This window comes from Salvelinus alpinus, chromosome 19 (genome assembly GCF_045679555.1).
Source record: "Salvelinus alpinus chromosome 19, SLU_Salpinus.1, whole genome shotgun sequence".
Lineage (NCBI taxonomy): Eukaryota > Metazoa > Chordata > Actinopteri > Salmoniformes > Salmonidae > Salvelinus > Salvelinus alpinus.
The window spans coordinates 36,494,664-36,514,763 of record NC_092104.1 but is presented as its reverse complement, the minus strand read 5'-3'; the positions used below and the strand labels follow the sequence as shown (position 1 = coordinate 36,514,763).

Below are 20,100 nucleotides of genomic sequence, written 5' to 3'. Positions count from 1 at the left end.
CTTCAACGTAATTCAGTGGCTAATTTTGCAGAATCTGTTTTTGTCACCGACAGTTACAGAGGGGGCTACATTGACTGGCAGACAAAATAGCCTTTGCTGATGGCTCTGTCATGTTTTATTTGTGCCAAAGTCTTTAAAACAGAGTGGACACACATTTTAAGATAATACACAGGAACATGGGCAAGGCTATTTGTGTGACACATACTAAACTGTGGACCAGACTGAGATCCGTCCCAGGCAGGCAGGCAGGCAGGCAGCCGTTAAGAGGTGCATTTACAAGGGCTGGCTTCAACCACTCTCACAAGGATTCTAATGGAACTATTTTCAGAATTAGTAGTAGTATCCAACCACAAATGATTGATTTGTCACGAGGATATGTCAGAGTGAACACAGAGAAATAATTCATTGCTTGCAAAAATGCTATTATGTCTACAAATGTGGGCATGAGGTAAAATCATAGTTTTATAAAAGAAAAGTGTGAGTTTGACAGTATAAAATGTTCTAAGGGTGGAGTCGAGTACTGTTCAATGGGGCATTCATTCAACTGATAAAGTGACCTCCTCTAACTCCAACCGCAAGGCTGTAAACTGAGACACTGACAGAAACTGTGGGAGGAACAAAGGTTGAAATGTCTGTCTAATCATTACAATCCTGTTGACATATTATCAGTCTTTTGGGCTAAAGTATCTACATGTACTGTTTAGGTCCCAAATCATTGCTTGGTTAATGTAGGACCATTAACTTGATCAGTCAGATGAATTGAGTAAACCCATGTCATATATTTATCTGAATTTGTTCAAATTCTTTACGTTTAAGTTTCAAAAGGATAACATAGTAAGCATAGTTAAACACTGTTACATTTTATGTAACTAATATGCCTTGATTAGATAAGCATTCACCCTCCTGAGTTAATGTTGGAAACACCTTTGGCAGCAATTAGGGTGTTGAGTCTTCTCTCTCTAAGAGATTTGCACCTGTATTGCGCAATATTTGCCCATTTTACTTTTCAAATTCTTAACGCTCTGTCAAGGTGTTGGGGATCATGGGCTAGACAGCCATTTTCAAGTCTTGCCATAGAGTTTCAAGCAGATTTAAATCAAAGCTCAGGAACATTGTCTTCTTGGTAAGCAACTCCAGTGTAGATTTGGCCTTGTGTTTTAGGTTATTGTCCTGCTGGTATGTTAATTCCTCTCCCAGTGTCTGTTGTAAAGCAGACTGAAGAAGGTTTTCCTCTAGTATGTTGCCTGTGTTTAGATCCATCCCGTTTATTTTTATCCTGAAAAACTTCCCAGTCTTTGCCAATGTCAAGCATACCCATAACATGATGCAGCCAACATCATGCTTGAAAATATGGAGAGTAGTACTCAGTGACGTGTTGTGTTGGATTTGCCCCAAACAAAGCTTCGCATTTAGGCCAACAAGTTCATTCCTTTGCCATGTTTTCTTGCAGTATAACTTCAGTGCCTTTTTTTCTGTATATTATATTGTTCTTTTCAATTTGTCATTTAGGTCACTATTGTGGAGTAACTACAATGTTGTTGATTCATCCTCAGTTTTCTCCCATCACAGCCATTGAACTCTGTAGCTGTTTTAAAATCACCATTGGCCTCACGGTGACATCCCTGAGCAGTTTCCTTCCTGTCCTGCAGCTCAATTCAGAAGGATGACTGTATCTTTGATGTGTCTGGGAGGTTTATACATCATCCACAGCATAGTTATTAACTTGACCATGCTTAAAGTGTTATGAAATGTCTGATTTGTTACCTATCTACCAATCACTGCCCTTCTTTGGGAGGCTTTCGGAAAGCTCCCCGGTCTTTGTAGTTTAATCTGTGCCTGAAATGCAATACTTGACTATCATGTCAAACCCTATTATTTCACACAGAGTGAGTCCATGTAACTAATTACGTGATTTGTTAAGCAACATTTTACTCCTGAACTAATTTAGGCATGCCTGAACAAAGGCAGTGAATACTTATGCAACACCTATGTTTTAGTTATTTAATTTGTATGAATTTGTAAATATTTGCAGAATAACATTTTTAGCTTTGACATTATGGAATATTTTGTGTAGATCAATGATGGATTTTTTTTTTTTTTTTAATAAATGTCAATCCCACTTTGTAACGCAAGAAAGGTGAAGAATAATCCAAGGAGGGGGTGAATACTGATGATACCCAGTGTTTTCTATTTCATGGTCATTTATCAAATCTACTGTAGGCTTTATAGCAGGATAATTGGTGTTCTCTATTCTCAAATGTTAAGTGTAAAAAAAGACCATGAAAATTTGCCTACCAGTTGATATGTAGAGAACGTTCAAGGAGAGCTCAATTAACAGAGAAGTTATTACTGTTATTTTAAATAGGTGCCCCATTTCCAACCATATTGAACTGGCCTTTTGAAGTGTAATTTCTCATAAAGGGAACAACATTTTTGATGTGTGCATCATCTTTGAAGAATCACTGGGAGGTATCCAGATTCTCTACAGGGACAAGGTTAATTGGAAAAAGTGAAATAGTTTAAGTTAAAGCTCATTGTAATACTATGAATAATCATAAATCTCCCTCTCTGGAGGACACAAGAACATCAACGATATAATCCTGGGAGCCCACCAAGATATCACACATCAATAATATAAATGCAATCATATAATCAAAGGTTCATATTGGTATTTACATTAATTTTAAAAAACAGACTTTTAAAATTCATTGAACATTATGGCACTTTCAATTATCAAAGTGCTGCACAGGAGAACGCTAGAGAGGGCAAACCAAGCAAACCAGTGCCAAAAAAGGTGTTAGGGATGAGGTGTTATTGCATGATGCATAGGGAAATTGAGAAGTTTACATTTCCACTTACATTATCTCTGGTGAAACAGAGGTAGCGGGTGACCTTGGATTTGAATAAGCCGTCCTTCCACAGGTCGGCGTCGGAACCATCTGTTGTTTGTGCAACCTACGTGAAAAAAGGAATAGAAAAACAACAAGGAGAAAGAACATGCATGAGGTGGGATAAAGTTAATGTATGTACGCTGTGAGCGTGTTGCTTTTTGCCTCTTCTCTTGCATACTTCCCTTAATTAACGGTCGCCTGCTCTAGCGCTCCATCTCATTTAGTGCCCTGTGTGGGTAAAGATGGAGCCTTAGCCTCCAAATAGGTGGCTGAAAATATCATCCCCTGGAATAGGGCTGATTAAATAAAACCTGACAAAGATCTGCTCTAATAAGGAAAAGCAAAGTTCACTGTGCTCCTAAAAGATCCTGATGGGGATGGGGAGGTATTATTTGGAGGAAAAATAAAATAAGTGTCTGAATATGGCAACATAATGCACAAGAGCCCAGGCACATCATAGAAAAGGCTGTGAAGGACAGTGTGGGCAGCATATCTATAAGTGTGCATGCACTCAACAATGATAAAGCCAAAACTTCCCTCACATGAGTGAGTTAGACATTTCTCCATAGCTACCAGCAAACAAGCTTGGCTGAAACGTCATGTTACATTGGCCATCGTCGGTAAATCACCAAAATGACTGCCAGACTTATTCTCAGAGAGGATCCTTTACAAAGACGATTCAATTTAATGAGGTTCATTCAAACAAAGAAGTTCTGGATCTCTGCCCCCACCCACACAAATTACCATCCTGACAATAATGATGAATGACCCTAGCAATTGGCTGTGGAAAACATGGCAGGGAGAGACTTATGCAAAACCACCAGTGACTAGAGGGAGGAGAGAGAGAGAGTGAACGAGAGAGAGAGTGCGAGAGAGAGAGAGTGTGAGAGAGAGAGAGAGAGAGAGAGAGAGAGCGGAAGAGAGAGAGAGAAAAACTAGAAAAAGAAAGAGAGAGAAAGTGAGAGGGGGAGAGAGAAAAAGAGAGAGATGCAGGCATCTCAAGCGGGCGCAGTCCCATGAGGAGCCCATACATCACCAGAAGCCCCCACCTCCTTACAAGACAACCCGTCTTGGCCACTTTTTCCAGGTCAGTAGCCAGTGCATCCTGTCAGCGTAAACAAAGGGCTGGCTGTGTGAAACCCAAAGTCAAGCAAGGGAGTAACGAGGGCACAGCGCTCCTAGGAGGCACCTCAGGCGTCATCCTGCCACAGCTCCGGCAGCAGGGGGCGACGCGCCCAGAATGTGAATTGCCACCCGCAGAGCCGCAGAGGGAGAGGTAAAGGGGTAAAGTTTTGGTGGACTTACTCTCTATTTTCTTTTTACTATCTACTGTAATGTGGCTCCCATCTTCCAACAGAGCTCATTGCTGGAAGTGTTTCCGCTGCACGAAAAGTCTGAAGATCAGAGGAATCACAGGATCTGACTTTCAACCAATCTTTGAAATCTGATCTTGTCATTTAGATGTTCATGTACACATATCAAGTCGGCTGATTGACTGATATATCCAACTGCCGATTCCCGGATAGTCAAAATACATAAAAAAAACACTCTTGACTTTCTTGACCAATCAAAATGACGCAAATGCACATCGCAGAGATAAACAGAGGACAGACTGCTCAATGAAGTGTTACAAAAACTACATTCAAAAGTTGTTGTTTTATTAAATTAAGAATATCAAATGTCATGGTATATCCTTGTAGGTCACAATGTCACAAGGATCATTTAAATTACATTTAGACAAAGCTTTTTTGATTGTTAATATAGACCCATACATTAAGTTATCAAATACTAAGTCCATTCGAATATTTGATTAAACGATTAACCGTACCCATCTGAGGTTGGTAAACCGATTCAGCGGAGGCCCTAGCCAATTACAGTGGGCTCAGATCTCAGGCTAGCGCCACACTCCTTCAAATAAACGTATGTTAATGTGTTCATGAGGGTAGCATGTTATAGGCTCAGGCAAATTTGAATTACACACAGCTTCCCTTTGCGGCCCTAAGTGTCTGTGTCACTGCCTGCTTAAGCTGTTTGATGTGGGGTGGCTGCTACAGCTTGAGCAATGCTCCTGATTCCTGTGGAACAGTGTTTGATCTGGGCCTGCTCTCTTGCGTAGGAACAACCTGTTCAAGTTCAGAGATGTGAGTGCACCGTAGTGGAGAGCAAAAGAGTTAATCAGCTCATTGATCTACGGCATAAAATGTATTTCTTAAAAGCAGTCATTGTTGAAGATGAATTCAGAAAAAGGAAGCAACAAAAGTAGGCCTAGAATATAACATGAACAGTAAAAGAACATGACTAAAAATGGACATAAGCAGACGACCAAAGGGAAGCAACACCTCCACTCCCTTCTGTAACAACATAAGGATCTATCCTACTGAAGAAACCAAGCAGGAAGTCTCATTCTCATTCACTGGCATGTGGCATGCATGGAGTCCCAATGCCAGTATGCAAAGCACCGTCACAATGCCAACCCACCAACACCCACCAGAGATTACAACAGTTGGGCTGTGTGGGGTGGAGCAGGAAGAGAGAGAAGGGGATGAGAGGAAGGAAAAAGAAAAGAGAGAGGGTAGAGAAAGAAAAGGAACAGAGATCTGCCCTTGAGCCCACTTCAGGCTATATCACTGTGTTCGCTTTGTGCTTTGTTAAATTCACAAAACACATTCCTCTCTCCATCTCTCTCTCTCTCTCTCTCTCTCTAGCTCTCTCACTTCTCACTCTTTCACAAATACAAACATGGCTCCCACGGGCCAGTGATATCGCTGTCCCACTTTCCTCTCTCTCACAACCAGATTGTTCAAACTCGCTGGGGTGCCAAACAGCCGGCAACCCCTCTTTACTGTGAGAGTGTTCAACAAACATGGGGACACAGTGCCAGAACTGTGGGGGGCATCCACCAAGGGTTGTTAAACCATAGCCTCTGGTACGGCTGAAGGACTAATGGCAACAAATAAGCCTGCAGTAATCATCTCCATCATCAAAGTAAACTGCATGAATTAGTTAGTTATTCAATTCCGCTCACAAAAAACTTAACACTACTCACAAGTGCTAGCCAAGTACATGCCCAAGTGCTTCATGGCTACCCTCCAAAGACAATATTGTAGAATCCACAACAATACAACAATGTTATTAAGAACATGATTTCAGGGCCGTCCCTAGCCTTTTGGGGGCCCTAAGAGGTGGCAAAACATTTGAGTGGCCGCCCTCTTGACGGTGGAGAGAAAAACATTTGAGTTCAATTCTATACATTTTGCCATGGGACGTAGAGAAAGTGTTGCCGTTTCAAAGCAAATTTTTACATTGACAAGTTTTAGCAGTTTTTAAGCTAATTTCCGTCAATTCTACACATTTTGCTATGCCGAATGCCATGTTAATATGATATCTGAGTGAGAATGACTAATCATCACTGTCAAACGCTCCCTAAAACACTTTCTAATCAACCTGGCCCGGGTATCCTGGAAGGATATTGACCTCATTCCGTCAGTAGAGGATGCCTGGTTATTCTTTAAAAGTGCTTTCCTCGCCATCTTAAATAAACATGCCCCATTCAAAAAATGTAGAACCAGGAACAGACATAGCCCTTGGTTCACTCCAGACCTGACTGCCCTTGACCAGCACAAAAACATGTTGAGGTGTACTGCATTAGCATCGAATAGCCCCCGCGATATGCAACTTTTCAGGGAAGTTAGGAACCAATATACACAGGCAGTTAGGAAGCAAAGGCTAGCTTTTTCAAACAGAAATGTGCATCCTGTAGCACAAACTCCCAAAAGTTCTGGGACACTGTAAAGTCTATGGAGAATAAGATCACCTCCTCCCAGCTGCCCACTGCACTGAGGCTAGGAAACACTGTCGCCACCAATAAATCCACGATAATTGAGAATTTCAAAAAGCATTTTTCTATGGCTGGCCATGCTTTCCACCTGTCTACCCCTACCCTGGTCAACAGCCCTGCACCCCCCTCAGAAACTTGCCCAAGCCTCACCCATTTGTTCTGAAAGAGCTGCAAAATCTGGACCCGTACAATCAGCCGGGCTAGACAATCTGGACACTCTCTTTCTAAAATTATCCGCCGCAATTGTTGCAACCCCTATTACTAGCCTGTTCAACCTCTCTTTCGTATCGTCTGAGATCCACAAAGATTGGAAAGCTGCCGTGGTCATCCCCCTCTTCAAAGAGGGAGACACTCTAGACTCAAACTGTTAAAGACCTACAGTATATCTATCCTACCCTGCCTTTCTAAGGTCTTCGAAAGCCAAGTTAACAAACAGATCACCGACCATTTCAAATCCCACCGTACCTTCTCCGCTGTGCAATCTGGTTTCCGAGCTGGTCATAGGTGCACCTCAGCCACGCTCAAGGTCCTAAACGATATCATAACTGCCATCGATAAGAGACAATACTGTGCAGCTGTATTCATCGACCTGGCCAAGGCTTTCGACTCTGTCAATCACCACATTTTTATCTGCAGACTCAACAGCGTTGGTTTCTCAAATGACTGCCTCACCTGGTTCACCAGCTACTTCTCAGACAGAGTTCACTGTGTCAAATCGGCGGGCCTGTTGTCCAGACCTCTGGCAGTCTCTATGGGGGTGCCACAGGGTTCAATTCTCGGGCCAACTCTTTTCTCTGTATACATCAATGATGTCGCTCTTGCTGCTGGTGATTCTCTGATCCACCTCTACGCAGACGACACCATTCTGTATACATCTGGCCCTTCTTTGGACACTGTGTTAACTAACCTCCAGACGGGCTTCAATGCCATACAACTCTCCTTCCGTGGCCTCCAACTGCTCTTAAATGCAAGTAAAACTAAATGCATGCTCTTCAACCGATCGCTGCCCGCACCCACCAGCCCATCCAGCGTCACTACTCTGGACGGTTCTGACTTAGAAAATGTGGACAGCTACAAATACCTAGGTGTCTGGTTAGATTGTAAACTCTCCTTCCAGACTCACATTAAGCATCTCCAATTCAAAATTAAATCTAGAATGGGCTTCCAATTTTGCAACAAAGCATCCTTCACTCATGCTGCCAAACATACCCTTGTAAAACTGACTATCCTACCGATCCTCGACTTCGGCGATGTTTTACAAAACAGCCTCCAACACTCTACTCAGCAAATTGGATACAGTCTATCACAGTACCATCCGTTTTATCACCAAAACCCCATATACTACCCACCACCGCGACATGTATGCTCTCGTTGGCTGGTCCTCGCTTCATCCTCGTCGCCAAACCCACTGGCTCCAGGTCATCTATAAGTCTTTGCTAGGTAAAGCCCCGCCTTATCTCAGCTCACTGGTCACCATAGCAGCACCCACCCGTAGCATGCACTCCAGCAGGTATATTTCACTGGTCACCCCCAAAGCCAATTCCTCCTTTGGCCGCCTTTCCTTCCAGTTCTCTGCTGCCAATGACTGGAACGAATTGCAAAAATCACTGAAGCTGGAGACTCATATCTCCCTCTCTAACTTTAAGTACCAGCTGTCAGAGCAGCTCACAGATCACTGCACCTGTACATAGCCTATCTGTAAATAGCCATTCCAACCACCTCATCCACATACTGTTATTTATTTTTTTGCTGCTTTGCACCCTAGTATCTCTACTTGCACATTCATCTTCTACACATCTATCACACTCTATCGCTAAATTGTAATTATTTTGCCACTATGGCCTATTTATTGCCTTACCTCCCTTATCTTACCTAATTTGCACACACTGTATATAGACTTTTCTATTGTGTTATTGACTGTATGTTTGTTTATTCCATGTGTAACTCTGTGTTGTTGTTTGTGTCGCACTGCTTTGCTTTATCTTGGCCAGGTCGCAGTTGTAAATGAGAACTTGTTCTCAACTGGCCTACCTGGTTAAATAAAGGTGAAATATATATTTTTAACTAACAAAATCAGTGGGGGTCCCCTGGAGGTCAGGGCCCCTGGGCACGTGCCCTGCATGCCCAGTCGGTAATTCCACCATGATTACAACCAGTTTAGATAGCTGGCTAGATTAATTTACCAATCTAAAAATGTTTAGCTTACATAGGCTAATTGAGGGACTGTCAGTGACTGATATATCAAGAGAAAAACTACTGATGCACAACCAAATTAAAAAATTGCACCTTGTGTATTCTACTATTCTGACTCAAAACAGTAAGACCCTGACTGAGTTCCCCAAAAATGTAATATTAATAAAGACCTGCATGGTTTTGATTAATCACTGATTACAAAAAATATAGAATTTATACATAAATCATCATGCATAAATCATACTGCATCTACTTCACAACATATGCATAATGCAATTGATTTGCCTACAAATTAGGTAGAATTCAAAGTAAGTGGAAAATGCTGAGCGAAGTATGGTAAAATCCATTTACATTCCATGATAAGCTATATGCTTTTATTTAATAATGTATCCTCAGTCTAAAGGAGTGAATGATGAAAAAAGCTCTGAGAAGTTACTCACAACAGAGTATTCAGCAGGTGCCTTGCTTCGGCACGCCACCACAACAACTCCGGTGATGGGCTCTGAGGTCAGCTCTGGGAGAGCCTCAGACGGTTCCTGTACAGTCTGAGGCATCATGCTGGACCCTTGGAAAGACAGCAACGTTTACTTCAGGGCCTTACTGGGATACTAGTAATAGAAGTAGTAGTGCCTTCACTCCCTCACAAAATACCTTTTCAACACATGTGAACATCTGGGGGAAGAGGATTAGAATCTTAGCTTCTGAGTCAATAATCTTAATTTCCATGTATTGAACTATTTCAAAAACACTTTTCTCTCTCTTATATGGGTCTTTCCCATAGTGCTGCATGTAGTCTAATGCTGTACTTTCTGGACAGAAGATTTTGAGCAACAGCACAGCTTATATATTTTGGAGTAAAGCATACTACATCATGACTAAACCCATAAAGATGTTTATCTTGGCCAGAATGATAACTGTCGCCCAATATTGACTTCTGTCAGCTTCTTGGGATCCAAAAGAAAAAGTGGCCCCTGAGCTTTGCATCGAATGACAAGTGAGACCAGCATGACAAAAAGCAATTAATGGTGACCCAGTGAAGTCACCCAATAACAACTTAGATGGAGTGATCACATATTTGCAAGAAAATCCAGATCAATTGTTATCCATTCCTGTCTAAAGAAGCTATAGCGTAATGTGTATGCAAGGCTTTTACAAGGTTAAGTGGCTTTGCAGAGGTTCCTTTGCCATTTTATTAAATTATGTTTAAAGCATCCTAGTGGGGTAAGTGACACAGTTACTGCATTCCATCTAAATGTTTACTGAATTTATTTTAATTAAGTCTATTGAATTTGGTAGATTTAATACAGGAATAGCTATTTATTTAAGAAATGTTAGTTGGATGGACTTATTCATGAAAGAGATCCAGGATAGCAAATTAGTTTAGGGAGGGAGAATGTTAATTTGTGGATTAATCAATCTAGCTTTTCCTAACTGCAGCGTAGTGGTTGGAGGCAAACTGCCATTAGGCCACACTCTGTAAAATGTGCACATATCAAAGAGTCGGCCACCAACAAAACTGTAAACAATAGAGCAAATTCAATACGGCATCCCATCAAATTGTCACATGCAAATGCACTTGTGTGATGTAGACGGTCTGGGTTAGAACTAGGGCTAGCTGAGGAAATCTACACTCTCCATATACAAGTACAAGGGAGTTGAGTAGCGATGAGTGTGGGCAGACTGGAGCTCTGACTACATCGAGTCGCTGTAAAATCTTAAACCCTTACCATGTACCTATGTTTGTCCCGTGTAAAGTCAGGCTTGTCTTTGTTTGATGAAATCCATATTTTCTTATGAATCTATCGTTAAATACAACCATCGACCGTTTCCTCGTTTCTGTTACTCTAAAAGAGCTCTAAAACGTAGATTACATAATGTAATCTGAGATTCAATTGGCAAATGCGTATTCCCTCTGAATTGCCATATTAGAGAAACAGAAACAAGTACATGGTCTGTGGTTGAATTTGACAAAAGTGGATTAAAAGTATGGATTTCCAATGTGGTCTCAGGGCAATTTGTATTATTCTGTATGTAAATCTGTGACACTCCATTTTACTGAGCAAAAATATAAATGCAACATGTAAAGTGTTGGTCGCATGTTTCATGAGCTGAAATTAAGATCCCAGAAATGTTTCTCCTTTGCCAAGATTATTCATCCACCTGACAGGTGTGGCATATCAAGAAGCTGATTGAACAGCATGATCATTACACAGGTGCACCTTGTGCTGGGGACAATAAAAGGCCACTCTAAAATGTGCAGCTTTGTCACACAGCACAGTGCCACAGATGTCTCAAGTTTTGAGGGAGTGTGCAATTGGCATGCCGACTGCAGGAATGTCGAACAGCGCTGTTGCCAGAGAATTTAATGTGAATTTCTCTACCGTAAGCCGTTTTATAGAATTTGGCAGTACGTTCAACTGGCTTCACAACCACAGACTACGTGTAACCACGCCAGCCCAGGACCTCCACATCCTGCGGGATCGTCTGAGACCAGCCACCCAGACAGCTGATGAAACTGTGGGTTTTCACAAATTAATCATTTCTGCACAAACTGTCAGAAACCGGCTCATCTGCCTACTCGACATCCTCACCATGGTCTTGACCTGACTGCAGTTTGGCGTCGTAACCGATTTCAGTGGGCAAATGCTCACCTTTGATGGCCACTAGCATGCTGGAGAAGTATGCTCTTCGCGGATGAATCCTGGTTTCAACTGTACGGGGCAGATGGCAGACAGTGTGTATGTCAATGTTGTGAACAGAGTGCCCCAAGTTGGTAGTAGTGGGGTTATGGTATGGGCAGGCATAAGCTACAGACAACGAACACAATTGCATTTTATTCTAATGCACAGAGATATCGTGATGAGATCCTGAGGCCCATTGTCGTGCCATTCATCCACCGCCACTTACCTCAAGTTTCAGGATGATTATGCACACCCTCATGTTGCAAGGATCTGTACACAATTCCTGGAAGCTGACATTTTTTCCCATGGCCTGCATACTCACCAGACATGTCACCCATTGAGCATGTTAGAATGCTCTGAATCAGCATGTAAGACAGCGTGTTGCAATTACCGACAATATCCAGCAACTTCGCACAGCCATTGAGGAGGAGTGGAACAACATTCCACAGGCCACTGTCAACAGCCTGATCAATTCTATGCAAAGGAGATGTGTCGCACTCCATGAGGTAAAACTGACTGGTTTTCTGATCCACACCCAACCTTTTTTAAGGTATCTGTGACCAACAGATGCATATCTGTATTCCTAGTCATGTGAAATCCATAGATTAGGGCCTAATGAACTCATTTCAGTTGACTGATTTCCTTACATGAACTGTAACTCAGAACAATCTTTGAAATTGTTGCATGTTGCTTTTATATATTTTTTCAGTGTGGTGTGATATGTTACGTTACGTTATGTTATGAATGGAATACCAATCGTTCAATATCTTATGAATTAGAGGACATAGTACGATAGCATGCGAATTGGATGATTTAACTCATCATAGGTCTTGGAGGACGTATAGTACCATATGTCTTCCTCTGAGAGACCAGGTCGTTTGTTGCATCCTAACAACAAAGGGGAGTTATGGGGAGAATTTACATTGGTGGTTAGGTGAGCTAACAACAAACGTTAGGATAATTTATGTGAAAGGTTAGGGGAACTAAAACGACAAAGGTTAGGTGAAGTGCGTTCAATTTAGAGGCTTAGTTAAAATGCTGAATTTGTCCCGACATTTCTACATTTTGTAGAAAGAAAGGAACAGTTATAAAGTTCAACCTGATGACGTCATCAAAATTTTAAACATTTTAAAACAGTGATTTTCAAACACTGTGATATTCGCGGTTGCGTGGGGAGCTAGAAAAGACCCCCCCCCCCCCCCCCCCCTCTGGCTAGAGACTCATTACAGGTTTTGGAAATAACTGTTTATTCACTTTAGATTCTACCCTGTGTTGTCACAGAGAATCATTTTTAAAACCTTTTTACCTTTTTAACCACAGATCATAGAAATGCGCTGTTTTCACATGTGTAGACACAAAAAATGTTGCCAACGTCTCCGACGTGCTTAAAGACATTTTATGAGAGCAACATTACATTCATCAAATCAAATCATATTTTATTTGTCACAGCGCCGAATACAACAGGTGTTGACCTTACCGTGAAATGCTTCCTTACGAGCCCTAAACCAACAATGCAGAGTTTTTAAAAAGTAAGACAAATTTGATAGATCAACTAAAGGATTCATTATCTATGTATTCTATGTAGCCTATTATCAGTGAGTAATATTCCTTTCAAACATACTAATTTCCATTTGCAGAGCATGATTACCCAGATGGATGACGATTTACAGTTTTTTCAAGCGTTTGTCAACTTTTAAGAATGGACCAGCCAGCAACTGGGATTCTTACCACAGAATGAGACCGCCTGGAAAAAATGTCAAGTGTACCTGCCATATGGAATAGGACAGAGAGGGACGCATGGTGCTAGACAGGTAGGCCTGTAATTCTTACCTTGGTCAATTGTTTTAAATGTCGTCCTGCTGTGGATCCTTTGAGGGTGCTGCTTGTGTCTTTTACTACAGAGCCAGTGTCAATGTTCTTATCATGGCTCAGAAATAATTAACTACAACCAGAGACGGTTCAACTTTTTTTCCTCACTACATAACTCAAATTTCCTCACTACATAACTCAAATTTGTGTGCCAATTTTCCATTGATATTGTATGCAAGCATCTTGAAAAGCCATTCACTAGTCTAGTCTAGTCTCATTGACATGTTAGAATTTGACTTGTTTTGTGAGTTGACAGTATGGTTTGGTTTCACAATCCCACCTGCAATAGTAATTTGCAATCAGTTCAGTCAGTGCAGGTCAGGCATGGGCAACTGGCAGCCTGGTTGTGTATCAGCAGGTTTTTTCTTTATACGTCAGTCACTGATAGTCACTCAATTAGCCCATGTCAGCTATCATTTTTTAGGGATTGGTTAGTCTAGCGACCAGCTATCTAAATTTAGTAATCATGGCAAAACGTGTAGAATTGAAGCAAACTTGCTTTAAAACTGCCACATTTTCTCTACGCCACATGGAAAAATGTGTAGAATTGAACGAAATGAACTCTATAACGTAAAAATGCACATGTGGGTACGCAGACCCGCAAGCAATTGCAGTCCCTCATGATGAGTTCAGGTTTTTTTGTGGCCCCACCCCCATCAAAGTTGCCACTCCCTGGTGTAGGTTATAGGCTCGGCCTGTCTCTATAGGTCTATCTAACCTTATCACACATAATCTTGTCCCATGCTTTTGGAAGGACCTTGGGAATACCCATTTCAGGCATTCATCTGATGATGATGGAATAACATTTTCAAGAATTTTTAACTATCTAAGTAGAAAAGCTTGTCAAAACAGCATGTAAGCAGGTAAGAGTCCTAGAATTGTTGTAGGCCTACCAAAATTCAGAAATTCTGTTCCCCTTTGTCATCGTGTTGTGGATAATAATTACATCAAATAGGGCCTGCACATAATTGGGGGTGTGCTCTATGTTAATATTTTCTTGTCAAGGTTTAGGCCTAATGATTTCCTGCTTCTCCAGTGGTCTCTAGTGTCTTCCTGTCATGTACTGTATTTGTGCTTTGGGCAGAGTTAACAGGTTTTAATTTATTCTTATGGCCACATTGATCCCTTTTCACCATTCATATGATGAAAACCATTCAGCCAAGTCAAGCATAGAAATAAACAGTCTGTAATCCCACCCAAGCACTTTCTACGATGAAACCTTAACGATAGAAGTTGAAACAGCCATACTGGAACACAGTGAGATGGAACAAATTGTGTTGCAGCCAATTGAGTGGTATAAGAACACATCAATCAGCATATTGTAATGGCGTGCACACAGGGCCATAACACTGATTGATTCAGGCCTGTCATTTCTAGGAACAAGTTAAGAACTGTACAGAGAGCAATGTGGTTGTGAGCAAGAAATACGGTAAAAGCATCTGTTACAGACCGAACATCCTATTTGAGTTAATAACGCACAATGAGATCAAGCACACAGGAACTAAACAAGATTTAATGAACATAATAAGGTAATGAGACCTCTTATGCTCATCATTATTCATGACAAACTGACAATGAGTCAATGCCAATAGCTCATAGGAGCAGAGTGCGTCACTGAGAGAGTAATGGCAGTCGTCGTTGAGACTGAGCATGACTGTGTCAGGTTGGCAGAACACCAGCACTAAAAAGCCCCAAGATACACATGTCAGACAACATACACCGGTTGAGCTCCCAGACAACTAAACCCTTTTGTCCTACTCTCTCTATGTCCCAAATACGGGAGGCACGCTGACAGAGAGATCCAAATTATTGTGCTAGCTAGATCACACCAATGATCACACACACATCCCTGTCCTTATACGTTATGTACAGCTGTATGCCAGCGTTGTTCTGTCAGCTTTTCCCAACCAATCTCACACCAGGAAGTTTCGACAACCCCCAAGAAACAGGCATTCTCACTTCAGCTAGATTTTGCAGCAAGGCTAATTTGCTCAAATAAAATCTCAGGTATAAGAGAAAAAAGCATTTGCAGTCTGAGGAAGAGAGGTGCACCTGTTAAAGTAATGGTCTAGTTATGGAAAAGGTGATGAAATGCTCAGTGCGAAAGTCTCAAGATATCAGCAACACATGCTAACTGTGAAAGCCATCAGCTGTTACTGTGTTTTTGATGTGTGCCACGTCACACACTGAGGATTGTGGGGTAAGATGAATGATGGCTATAGCTGATTCTGTGGGGGAGTAGTGCACAAATAGAAAGTATGCAGAGCCTTACAGATGGCATGAGGCAGGGGTTAAACCCAGGCCCCTTTGTTCATGCTCTTTATTTAAGGCACTATTATTCCTCTGGTCCATGCTAAATATCATTTCATTGCCAAATCAAACTGTCATTTTGGTCCCCATTTTTGCAGTAGCTGGGATTGAGTGATCAACAATGCCTTCACATTAATATATCACCACTATTGGTAGCCATCTCTCTAAATCAGCTAAATCGCAAAATGGTTATGAAGTACTACTCTGTGAACTGTAATTGGTCAGTGAATAAAATGGCAAAGCCAAAAGTATATGCTTCGTTAAACCGCCCTCATAGTTTCACTGCTTTCCTCCTTGTGTGTAAAGGTCATCTACTGTGTTTTCTAATTTGGTGGCACTAGTCTGGGGAATTTAAAGATGGAGATTCCTTTGTTACCACGGAGGGTAATAATATCCCTATTTTGACCTGGGAAATCTACAGTGCCCCAATGCCCCCATCACCCGTTTGAACCCATTACTGACTGATGTGTTGAAATCTGCAGGTCTCATATCAAATATAATTACATTTCCCCATCTTCAGTCTGCCCATAAAGAACCCCCATGTCTCTTGAATAGCTTATAATAATATGTTTAAAGAAGCCCACACTTAGTGCCCCCAAAGGATCCGGAATTGCACTTAACTCTTTGCTGTACTGTATAATATCCTTGCTTTTCTGATAGTGTAAAGGTTTGTGTGGGCTATCCCTGTGTTGCCCTGAATAACAAATCTCCCATGTTTTCACTCTCCTCCATTGCCTTTGCCAAATGCGCTTAAATCTCTTTTGGCGCCATCTGTTTTCTTGGCACTAAAATGCATAAATTGAAAGTATACCTCTTACCAGTACACTAACATGTCTCACCAGTAATGTGGTTGTTCACAGTAGCTATTCAGAGGTACAATAGAAGATTAATGAAATCCACCAATTACATGTTTTGAAGGCCGAGTAGTATTTTGTTTGGTTACATGTTGAGGTCTGACAGAAGACTTTCACTGTGAGTACATTTTTCAGATGATTTTTCCATTGGGGATTAGATCAACTCTAATCTCATTGTCATGACATCTCTTGACCATCTCAATCCACACTGGCTGTGTTCTCATCCCATTGCAGAGTTGAGAAACTCAACAAAACCCTTAGGGGACATACTGGGTGCCTCACTTATGATTCACTGTCACCTTATACTTCATCACCCTACACCATACACACACAAAACATGCACACACACACACACACACACACACACACACACACACACACACACACACACACACACACACACACACACACACACACACACACACACACACACACACACACACACACACACACACACACACACACACACACACACACACACACACACACACACACACACACACACACACACTCAGACTCTTACTCCCGTCTGGTGGGGAGTCTGGCCTGCTCCGACTGACTGCGCCTCACTGCCCTCGTGCAGTGGTGTGCCAGTTGTGCCTTCCCCCATCGCTGTGAATGCCACCATCTGGTGTGCCACGTGGACATCATAATCTCTCCTTAATTACATTAGCAGCGCAATCAGTTACTGCATTACAAGGCCGGGCGAAGAGCTTTTAAATCTTGGAGGAAATCATAAATAATTGCACTAAGTACCCGGCACCAGATGTGCGTGCCAACTTGGCTGGCATGAGATAAATTGTAACCTCGACAACAGTGTTCAATATCGTCTCTGCAAATGTTTTTTGGACAGTGTCATCTTTTTACCCTTTGCTCTGCTCATCTCTATTTAGTCATGGGGTGTTGGCGAGCCTGCCTCCGTGTGATAAAACCCAAGAAGTGTTTAGTGTCCATTCACACTGCCGTACCTGTTGCTGCAGTAGTTCTCTTCAGTATTGAATAGCACAGTGCCCAAAGTCGGTGACGCACACGTTTGGTCTCACAGTCCCTTTCAAAGCCTTTTTATCCCTCGCTCCACTCTGCGTTAGTGTCAAACATAACTCACTGTATGGAATTGGATTTTGATCCATGGTTTATAGGCTTCATTCTTGAATCGTTTGCTCTGGAAATGCATGGTTATAAATGGTTGTGTTTATTATTATCTAGTTAGTGTGTGAGGCTGGCCTGCCTGTTTATGTGGGTGTCTGTCTGTGTTGAAATTGAATGGGCTGTGCACATTATTAGCTAATGCTATCATGTCTCTGGTTGCATTGAAGGGAACGTTGGTTGTGTCAGATAGCACCTCTCACTCGTCTTCCAGCCATCTCCCCTGTCCTGGGGACAGCTCATAGCGAAACACATCTCACAAAGTCCATTGTCACCCCAGAGCGGATCTATATCTCCAAATGACCACACAATGACAGTGACATTCCTTTTGTGTTAGACCATAAATGAACTACATAGTTTGAGTCCCCAAATTCCAATAGTCGCTCACCGATTCAAACTATATTATTGCATATAGTTCCATTTGACTGTGTGGATGGGATCAATGAAGAAAACAATAATGTATGTAAATCCCCAGTTACCTAAATGTCATAATTTACAACTTAAAACTACAAAACCTTTTCTGAAAACTAAAACTGAGACAATGAATAGAGTCATTCATTGTATCCAAGTCTTCAGAGCCGCAATTATTTGGTTGTTTTGAAAACGTAAACGGCTGCGGCATTCATCATATTCAAATGAGGCAGTAAAATAAATGATGCCCCTGTGTTTATAAACAGGCACTAGAGCAGACTGTGATTTCTAGATGGGGTTTCTTAAACATGTAAATGAGATACAACATTTGCAAAAAAGACCCCTTTGGTGATTTGTCTCCTTGATAGAGTTATTGATATTGATCTATCAGATGTCCATTATCATTTTATCATAACATGGCCTTCAATGAACTTTATTTCAATGAAAACGTGTCATTTAATTTGTTTCTATTTAAGCCAACCCTTGTGAGAATAAAACAGAGTGAGGTGAAAAAAGATAATTACAGGTAAATATCTTATCATTTATCATAATTTCTCCATCCACTTTGTCGCAGTTTCCGTATTTAAGGAAGATAGATGACACAAGATGTTGTCTTGTCTTTCACACTCTCTCTGCTCTGTGAGTGTGTCCGAATAGGGAATTGTTTTACTATTTTACTATTCTCTAGTATGTGTTTCGTAACAATGTTCGCACTTCAGTCAGTTTTTATATATATTTTTTTTTACTTCTACTCTTCAGTGTAAGATGTTCACTTGGTGGCCTATGCAACCAAATACGATATATTTGTGACTTGTCAATACTAGGATATCAGGGTTGGGGTTAGCCCAAAGGCTGGCAGATGGCGATATTGAGTCGTTTCATTATACCGTCCAAAGGGAATCCATGCAGCCGGCTATAGACTTGTCTCCCCGTGGACCGGTTTGTACATTCTCCATTCAGGCTGCGAAGGTGTTGATTTCTTCCTTAACTTGATTTAATGGCGAGAAGGTGGAAAAAAACAGGGAAAATACTGTATGTGTACTTTCTTTATGAAACGGTGGCTAATGCTACTTCTGGACATTGCGTACAGCATTCAGACAGAGGGTAAACAACCGACTGCTGCATCCTGATTGGCAGAATGTGATATGCATAAACATCCTGGACTAGAATGTAGCCACTAGAATGGTGGTGGAAAATGGTGTTTCATAAAAAAAGTATTAATATTTTCCCCGTTTTTTTGTGCCTTCTCACTATTAAATCGAGTTAAGGAGGAAATTGATGCCTTGGCAGCCTGAGTGGAGAATGTTTTATGTACGAACCGGTCCACTGGGGAATACGAGTGTATAGCCGGCTGCATGGACTCCCTTTGGACGGTAAGATAAAACAACTCAATATCGCCATCTGCCAGCCTTTGGGCTAGGTTGGAGTCAATACCATTTTAATTCCAGTCAATTCAGGAAGTACACTGTAATTACAATTACGAGTTTCTTCAATGCTTTTCAATTAGGAAAATCTGGAATTGAAATTTGGTTTACTTTCTGAATTGACTGTCTCGTTGAAATGTAATTGCCCCAACCCTGTAGGATATTAATGGAAATGCATAATCGTGTGTCTATAGCTGACACAGCCCTTGAGTTTGTCTTGTTAGGAGAAGGCAACTTGCAGTGACTTTTTTAAATGTGAATAGAACTTCCTAGTTTCATATTCACTGAAGCCATAACATCTGAAGCTGTTTTTAAACTCACACAAGAATATGTTAAAAGGCAGTGCCGTTGGAGGTTGTGTGTATGAAGCTACAATGTTGCCTACTGTAGGTGGCCATTAAGGAGTGAGACTTTGAAGGGTGTGGCATTTGCGATGCTTGGTGGGCATTCTGCTGAGGTGGCCTGCTCCACAAGGGCAGCCAT

The 20,100-nt window shown here is 41.5% G+C and overlaps 1 protein-coding gene across 2 annotated transcripts in view; it reads right to left on the bottom strand.

The window, feature by feature from the left end:
- Positions 1-13,554, bottom strand: part of LOC139545477 (multivesicular body subunit 12B-like) — a 37,580-nt gene extending 24,026 nt beyond the window's left edge. Inside the window, exons 1-4 of one of the 2 annotated variants that reach the window (XM_071353287.1) lie at positions 13,434-13,554; positions 11,574-11,633; positions 9,363-9,487; positions 2,860-2,955 (exon numbers count right to left, since the gene is read on the bottom strand). In XM_071353287.1, the coding sequence (XP_071209388.1) occupies positions 2,860-2,955; positions 9,363-9,487; positions 11,574-11,592 (240 nt within the window). In that variant the 5' untranslated portion in view covers positions 11,593-11,633; positions 13,434-13,554. The remainder of the gene's footprint in view (positions 1-2,859; positions 2,956-9,362; positions 9,488-11,573; positions 11,634-13,433) is intronic. The other variant, XM_071353288.1, reaches the window with a different exon arrangement.
- Positions 13,555-20,100: the final 6,546 nt, after the last annotated feature.